The sequence below is a fragment of the Haliotis rubra genome, unplaced genomic scaffold (genome assembly GCF_003918875.1).
Source record: "Haliotis rubra isolate DU_JTF1 unplaced genomic scaffold, ASM391887v1 Scf287, whole genome shotgun sequence".
NCBI classification, from domain to species: domain Eukaryota; kingdom Metazoa; phylum Mollusca; class Gastropoda; order Lepetellida; family Haliotidae; genus Haliotis; species Haliotis rubra.
The window spans coordinates 129,673-139,023 of NW_025766954.1; the positions used below are offsets into that span (position 1 = coordinate 129,673).

At 41.8% G+C, this 9,351-nt stretch overlaps 1 protein-coding gene across 1 annotated transcript; it reads right to left on the reverse strand.

The window, feature by feature from the left end:
• Positions 1-8,362: 8,362 nt before the first annotated feature.
• On the reverse strand, positions 8,363-9,052 carry LOC124281667 (splicing factor 3A subunit 2-like). Its single transcript, XM_046717606.1, has one exon. It carries the CDS (start codon positions 9,050-9,052, stop codon positions 8,363-8,365), a length of 690 nt encoding a protein of 229 aa, XP_046573562.1.
• Positions 9,053-9,351: the final 299 nt, after the last annotated feature.

Sequence of the window (9,351 nt, forward strand, 5' to 3'; positions counted from 1 at the left end):
TTTGGTATATCGTGTTATAAGGAAGAATGGGGCGGTGGTGTAGCCTAGTGGTTAAAGCGTTCGCTCTTCACGCCGAAGACCTGGGTTTGATTCCCCACATGGGTACAATGTGTGAAGCCCATTTCTATTATCACCCGCCGTGATATTGCTGAAATATTGCTAAAAGCGGCGTAAAACAAAACTCACTCTCACACTCGCTATAATGAAGAATAAACAGAAACAAGGAACACAAAGGGAGGTAACCGTATGTTTACACGTACGATAGTCCTTGCGCTAAGCTCGACGTGTGACAATGGGCAAAGGTCATTATTGGACGTTTGTTGCCGACCAGTTCACATTAATTGGTCAGTGTGGCGGTTAAAGCAGCCGTAACCTATTTCTCTTGTTTACAATGCCTTAATTCTGTGCATTCAGGGAGTGGGGGCGGCGGGGTAGCCCAGTAGTTAAAGCGTCCGCTCGTCACGCCAAAGACCCGGGTTCGATTCCCCACATGGGTACAATGTGTGAAGCCCACATCTTGTGTCCCCCGTCGTGATATTGCTGGAATATTGCTTAATGCGGCCTAAGACCAAACTCACTCACTCACTCATTCAGCGAGGGAATGCCCGGGGATCGAAACCAGTTCTTCAGAGCGTCATGTGTGTCATTTTGATAGCTTGATATCCTCCTTCGAAACCATTTGCACATTCAAGAAGAACGATACGAGACATTGTTCAGGACAGCTTAACAACTCCATCAATGAAGGTCATGTAAGACGGGCGTCTTCATGGTAAACCAATTGTAAATTAAGCCTGCCTTACCTCCAATTGTGTTTTCACTCGATAGGCACCTACCCAGCACACCATGTTTTCGCAGCGATGTGGGAAGGTTGTAGATTGGTAACGTCATGAGTGAGTGAGTGAGTTAATATTTAACGTCACATCGGCAATAGGTAACGTCATGACACAACTTTGTCACAACGTTAGTATAACGTCATTTTTATGTCACAACGTAATGACAGCGTTTCTTATAAGTTGGTGGTTTCTGTAAAACTTTTCACTTTGAGAGTCTCTCTTCACTATTCAGCAACAACTCTCGTCAGAAAACACACGGACAAAACAACATGCAAATTGACGAATGAACTACTAGGAAAACTATTAACGTTACATGGGACGATAAGACAACGTAAAATACGTTAGCATTCAATTACTTTAACCTTGTGGTGACGTAAAAAATGACGTATCACAACGTCAGGCCACGACGATGTGACAACGTAAATGGGAGTCCACAGAATAACGTTGTAACGACGAAAGTATAATGTTGTGACATCGTTGTGACAACTTGAAATTTTAGCTGGGTACAGCGATTGTATGTTTCTTCAAGTATGACTTGTGGGATAATCACTTGATGGCCACACATATGTGCGAGTAAGAGTTGTCGCCCTTTCAGATAACCTTCCCCCCCCACCCCGGACATCTGATCTAGTGTTTGTTGTAAGATGGCCTCATCTACTTACCAATGGCTGACCGGTTATTGTGTAAGCATCGGTCTATCCTTAATTGTTCGTTCAAATATATCGTTCACCCCAGAGTAGTTAAAGCGTCCGCTCGTCACGCCAAAGAACCGGGTTCGATTCCCCATATGGGTACAATGTGTGAAGCCCACATTCTGGTGTCCCCGCCGTGATATTGCTGGAATATTGCTAAATGCGGCCTAAGACCAAACTCACTCACTCACTCATTCAGCGAGGGAATGCCCGGGGATCGAAACCAGTTCTTCAGAGCGTCATGTGTGTCATTTTGATAGCTTGATATCCTCCTTCGAAACCATTTGCACATTCAAGAAGAACGATACGAGACATTGTTCAGGACAGCTTAACAACTCCATCAATGAAGGTCATGTAAGACGGGCGTCTTCATGGTAAACCAATTGTAAATTAAGCCTGCCTTACCTCCAATTGTGTTTTCACTCGATAGGCACCTACCCAGCACACCATGTTTTCGCAGCGATGTGGGAAGGTTGTAGATTGGTAACGTCATGAGTGAGTGAGTGAGTTAATATTTAACGTCACATCGGCAATAGGTAACGTCATGACACAACTTTGTCACAACGTTAGTATAACGTCATTTTTATGTCACAACGTAATGACAACGTTTCTTATAAGTTGGTGGTTTCTGTAAAACTTTTCACTTTGAGAGTCTCTCTTCACTATTCAGCAACAACTTCAGAAAACACACGGACAAAACAACATGCAAATTGACGAATGAACTACTAGGAAAACTATTAACGTTACATAGGACGATAAGACAACGTAAAATACGTTAGCATTCAATTACTTTAACCTTGTGGTGACGTAAAAATGACGTATCACAACGTCAGGCCACGACGATGTGACAACGTAAATGGGAGTCCACAGAATAACGTTGTAACGACGAAAGTATAATGTTGTGACATCGTTGTGACAACTTGAAATTTTAGCTGGGTACAGCGATTGTATGTTTCTTCAAGTATGACTTGTGGGATAATCACTTGATGGCCACACATATGTGCGAGTAAGAGTTGTCGCCCTTTTCAGATAACCCCCCCCAACCCCGGACATCTGATCTAGTGTTTGTTGTAAGATGGCCTCATCTACTTACCAATGGCTGACCGGTTATTGTGTAAGCATCGGTCTATCCTTTATTGTTCGTTCAAATATATCGTTCACCCCAGGCGCGATAGTTAGTGGTTAAAGCGTTCGCTCGTCACGCCGAAGAACCGGGTTCGACTCCCCATATGGATACAATGTGTGAAGCCCATTTCTGGTGTCCCCCGCCGTGATATTGCTGGAATATTGCGAAAACATACTCACTCACTCACTCTTTCACGTCAAGACATGTAAGCATATAGAATATCCCCTTTGTTCGGGGGATGATCTACAGTATTCCAAGTATGATGCAGACCAATAAATGATCGAATCCGGTCAGATAATCCAGTGACTGATAACATAAACAACGAAACACGCCGCAGGGTAATTTGACACGCAACCAATCATGTTACCGAATGTAATCACGTGAAACATTAATTGTAAGTCGCATCTCGTGACCAGCATAATGTGCGTGGGAGCTGTTCAAACTGGAATCCCAGCGAGGCGATATCATATCTAGTCACATTATATACCATTCACGAAATTTAGGGGATGTTCGAAATTATATCAAAAAACATTTGAAGATTATAATGCACAAAGTTATCGGAAAAACACAGACAGGGACCACTTTAATTACAATAAGGCAAGCTGAGAGTGAGTGAGTTTGCATTTACTCTGCTTTTAGCATTATTCCAGCAATATCACGGCAGGGGACACCAGAAATGGGCTTCACGCATTGCACCCATGTGGGGAATTGAACCCGGGTCTTCGGCGTGACGAGCGAACCACTAGGCTACCCCACCACCCCTCAAGCGGAGAGTAATATGAGTGTTTTGTACCTAGGTAAAATAGCATGTTTCTCATCTTTGAACTTTACGCAGTTACCCTAGGGTTCTACGTAGTTATTTGATAAAGTCACGCGTGGCTACTCGAATAAATGCCGCTTTATGTGCATTATGATTTTGTGCGCATGTACCACCCACGTTCTGTTATAACACATCTGTATCAACCAACTTAGAGTGAAACTGTATCATGATGAGGATATATTCATTATTATTATTGATACCACAGTATATACAGTCAGTAATGGTTTTATAGTTAGACAAGGTAGGTAATTATACGCTCGTTGCGCCCCATTACACGGAAAGTTCACTTCATTACATATCCATTGTAATACCACACAGAGAGTGATCACCAACAAACACAGCTGTGATACGCCTATTTTGATAGGCTAAATTTTCCTGCGGCAGAAGGGATGGTGTAAATCCTGCTGGGGTCCATGCATGTAGCAAAAGTACTGTAAGTCCCAGGGCCCTACCTTCAGTTGTTGGCGATCTACAGCCAGGTTTTATATTGTATCGTCTTCTATAGTTAAACTGTTTTAGATTAAATTACTAGTTCTAGTTCTAGTTCGATCGATCGATCGATCGATCGATCGAGAGAGAGAGAGAGAGAGAGAGAGAGAGATACAGAGAGAGAGAGACAGAGAGAGAGAGAGAGAGAGAGAGAGAGAGAGAGAGAGAGAGAGAGAGAGAGAGAGAGAGAGAGAGAGAGAGAGAGAGAGAGAGAGAGTAAACATTATATTTGTTGCTTTCTGCCACTCTCTGTAATATTCGATATTCATATACATTATATGACGTCCATCTGTAAATGATTTAATATGTACTAGACAAACAAATTGACTACACTTACTCTGAGCAACGTCCCGGGCTCTCTTGGTACACATGTTGGATCAACCAAGGCAAGTGAGCCTGACCCTCCCAACTTGTCGAGTTGTGACAGCCATTACGCAGACAGCCAGTTCGCAGACACCTTAAAACAACAACATTTACGGTTCAGTGAACAGATTATCTACTACCTGTTACCTACACATTATAATGGAATAGTCCAAATAAAAACACAAGAACAAACTGAAGCTATATTATTTATTTTGAAAGATGGATGAAAAGACAGTAATTTGAAAAGTTTATTTTCATAAATATTTCTAGTCTAAAGGGAGTCGGCATCATTATGTTGAAAACATTAGCTTATCTATTAGAAATTGCAACACTGTGGTATCATATAAATCAAATAAAGACAAATGTGAACCTAAATATTATTCATATGGAATAAAGAAGTTATATGTTTTGCACACAATATTAAGATATATGACGAGTGCACTTAATTACGATTTATTTAGAATAAATATTTAAAATATGACGCATCATGTCAATGTGGCCATGGATGTGAGAATGTTTTGCATTCCTTGAATGTCCATTGTATACTACTCAAAGACATAAACTGTTACAATCTTTAGAAAGTATTGTTAAAATTAGAACACTGATTGGTATTAATCGTATCTTACATGGCAATGCAGGTGTCTCATTTACTACAAATCAGAATGTTTTCAAATATGTACATATCTATATCTCTCCAACAAAACGTTTTCTCAATTAACTTCTGTTTTACATATGCTATTATTGGGAGGGGGGCTTTTCTATCAACAAACACAATCAAACCTCTCAGTGACAAACCTGTTTTTATATTCGATAGTAATTGATAGTAAAATCAATTTTGAGAAGAGATATGATTTATCATTTAATCACAACAAAGTTCTATTTACCCACAATCAAACTTCTCAGTAACGAACCTGTTTCAGGCTCACCCTGCTCTACTCACTGGACAGTGGACTGTTCCATTATACCCGTAGGTGTTACTCCAATTAACCTTCTAGTTTAGTGTCTGCCAATTGGGTGTCTGTCAAATGGGTGTCTGTCAAATGGGAGATAACACACACTACATGCTGCTTAGTGTCTAGACATTGTTTTATACATGACTGAGTGAGTGAGTTTTACGCCAATTTTAGTAATATTCCAACAATATCACGGCTGGGAAAACAAGACATGGCTTCACACATTGTACTGATGAGGGGAATCGAACCCGTGTCTTCGGCATGACGAGGATTGCTGTACCCACCGCCCTTTATGCAGTATGGGTTATTCACTTAGCCCGATGTTAATTAATCCTATCTTTTGGGTATTAGGATTAGATTGGCCAGCCACGGTGTAGGGGTAGTAAGTTACCTGTGAAATTATATCCATAAACCTTTAATCCCTACTTTGAGGATGTTAAAAAGTGATCACAACAAGGACTTCATCTGTATACTAAACAAATTAGACCTATCACTTAACTATTAATATACTGTTTGTAAGAATTAGTACTCAAGTTTATGAATGAAAGCCTGTAAAACTGTAGCAGGTGAGATCACTGATAACAGTTCAATTAATGAACATTAACAACAATTAGTTTTGATTGGTGAATACTTAATCATTTTTTAAATATATAATTTTGTTATTCTTGTTGCATTTTCACAGTAGCGCATACTCATTATAATTCATAATTACTAACAAAAAAATGGCAACTTCACCAGTACTTATAAAACATGTCGATACATGAATATTTAGTTAGTCTATAATATAGTCAGTTATAATTTTTAGCTCTCTTTGGATTTCTTTGAATTCTGGCGTTTTCTTTTGTGATCTTCTGGTGAATATATAATGTTGTGTTATTTATGTGATGATGTTAAGTGGGTTACTATATCTTTTGATATATTTACATTTATCTGACCTTCTGATAACAGCCATTTTTTCAAATCATTCCAAACAGAGCGTATATAATGGCATTCCCAGAACAAATGGAATATAAACTCTGTCTGTAAAAAAAGAAACGCAACCCCTGTCCTCAGATATGAAAAATTCGTTTGAATGAAGTTATTGCTTCCAAACTAAATTTTATTCGAATGTATTGAAATTATACACGTAATTAATGAAGATTACCATCCAAACAACTGCATTTGTACGCATAAGTGTATTTTATTGCTTATTCCGTCACAACGCATGAAATGACCCTCATGGTGACTTCGCACAAAAAAAACACATGCAAATCATGAAAATGGCAGTTAATGTAGGGGTGTATAAAAGCCCATGTGCTTTCGTATTATATTCATTCATTTGTCGCAAAAGCTGTGTTAAAAATGCCACGATTGAGTGCTGCCGACCGAAATATCGCCATTGGTCGTGTTCAAGCCGGAGAAAGTTTTGGAACTGTTGCACGGCACCTAAATGTTCACAAAACAACGATATCCCGACTTTGGAGCCGCTACAACAACTTCAATTTGACCAACGATCGCCCGAGAAGTGGAAGGCCAAGAATCACGACCCCCCTTCAAGATCGGTACATCCGGGTCCATCACCTGCGTAATCGGCATGCCCTACCAACCGTGACTGCCACACAAATACCAGGTTTGAGGAGAGTGTCAGCTCAAACGATTAGGAACCGTCTGAAAGAAGCGGGTTTACGTGCCTGTAGACCAGTTATTGGACCTGTACTACGCCCCCTACATCTCCGCCGACGACTCAGGTGGTGCAACAACGTAAGGATATGGACTTTACAAAACTGGAGGCGCATCTGGTTTTCTGATGAATCCCGTTTTCTTTTGCAACATCACGACGGAAGAAAACGTGTATAGGAGACGTCATGAACGTTTTGCGCCCATCTGCGTCCGACAGGGGACAGATTTGGCGGAGAAAGCGTTATGGTTTGGGGATCCATCTCATACAACCAGAAATCAGACTTGGTGATCGTTGAAGGGAACCTGACAGCCCAACGTTACATCAACCACGTATTACAGCCTCACCTTCTCCCGATTATTGACCAACAGACACAGATTTTTCAACCAGACAACGCCCGGCCTCATACTGCACGTGCAACAATGAAATTTCTGCAGAATTCCAACGTCAATGTCTTGCCATAGCCCTCTAAATCACCAGACCTCAACCCTATTGAACACCTGTGGGATACTCTGGGTCGACGCGTACGTCAACGTCAGCCGCCGCCACAGACGCTGCAACAGCTCGGCGTTGCACTGCAGGAGGAGTGGAGAGCCATTCCCCAGGAAAGAATCCGGCGTCTTATCCGTTCTTGTCCAGGAGATGCCGTGCAGTGATTGCAGCTCGTGGTGCTCATACGAGATACTGAGAAAGACGCCCCCCTGGTGACAAACTGGTGTCTGTGAGATGACTTTTGAAATGACAATTTTAAACATGCCCATCTTGGTTATTATTCTGCCAAATTTCAGACTTCTGTCTTAAATAATAAAAATGCTGTGTTGTCTTAAAACTTCAGATCAAAATCTCTAAAATACAGGGGTTGCGTTTCTTTTTTGACAGAGTTTATATTCCTTTTCTGTAGGACAATAGCTGCATAAATCGCTTTCAGAGTATCCCATTTTATGGCGAGAATATGTGGGTAAGATATTATTTAAAATCTGATACAGGATACATTGGAACTTGGAACAATCTGTGCATTGAAACACTAATAAATTACAGCATGTGTGTTCTCATTCGTTAATAAAACACTTAATCATATTTGTATGATTGCTTTCAATCTTGAGTATCAGTTCACATGCAATCATAAATCACTTTGTTTATTTACCAAAGTGAACACAAACCAAAACCATCTTATATGATGTCAATAGAAGGAAATGTCACTTAACCATGGCGAATGCTCAGATTGCAAACATAACTCGTTTCATTCCAAATGGACGAGGAGGGCAATATTTGAATTATATAGGATACAACCAGAAACCGACGTCTATTCACTGAAGATGCTGCCAGAAAGATTGTCGAGCTACAATCAACTACGCATTCTCTTGTTCATGGGAATCTAGTTGGACCCAACACCTGTTGTTTAAGGGGCTCATCACGCTTGACTGGTTCATTAACTCCATACAAAGGGCTGGGTGGATGGGAAGACCCCTGCTCTACGAGGGTCCACATAACGGGGCTGGGTGGATGGGAAGACCCCTGCAGTACGAGGGGTCCACATAACGGGGCTGGGTGGATGGGAAGACCCCTGCAGTACGAGGGGTCCACATAACGGGGCTGGGTGGATGGGAAGACCCCTGCAGTACGAGGGGTCCACATAACGGGGCTGGGTGGATGGGAAGACCCCTGCAGTACGAGGGTCCACATAACGGGGCTGGGTGGATGGGAAGACCCCTGCAGTACGAGGGTCCACATAACGGGGCTGGGTGGATGGGAAGACCCCTGCAGTACGAGGGTCCACATAACGGGGCTGGGTGGATGGGAAGACCCCTGCAGTACGAGGGTCCACATAACGGGGCTGGTGGATGGATGGGAAGACCCCTGCAGTACGAGGGTCCCACATAACAGGGCTGGGTGGATGGGAAGACCCCTGCAGTACGAGGGGTCCACATAACGGGGCTGGGTGGATGGGAAGACCCCTGCAGTACGAGGGTCCACATAACGGGGCTGGGTGGATGGGAAGACCCCTGCAGTACGAGGGTCCACATAACGGGCTGGGTGGATGGGAAGACCCCTGCAGTACGAGGGTCCACATAACGGGGCTGGGTGGATGGGAAGACCCCTGCAGTACGAGGGTCCACATATTAAACATAAACAGAACTATATGTTAAAATATCATCAACCTTTTTATGCTGAAAGAGCCTGGCTTCGTATCGTAAACAATCGGTATTTGTATTCACGTTTTGTTTACTGATATCATAACATATAACATATCAATCATAACATCATGTATTTTCTATGAATATCATATGTAAAAATTATGCAGCAATGTGATTGTAAGAAAATAAAATCATAATTACTTATATTGGTGTGTTAAAGTTGCCGTGTTATACAGATGGTTTGAAATGATTGTTGGATAGATATTGAGTACTGTTTCCAGGA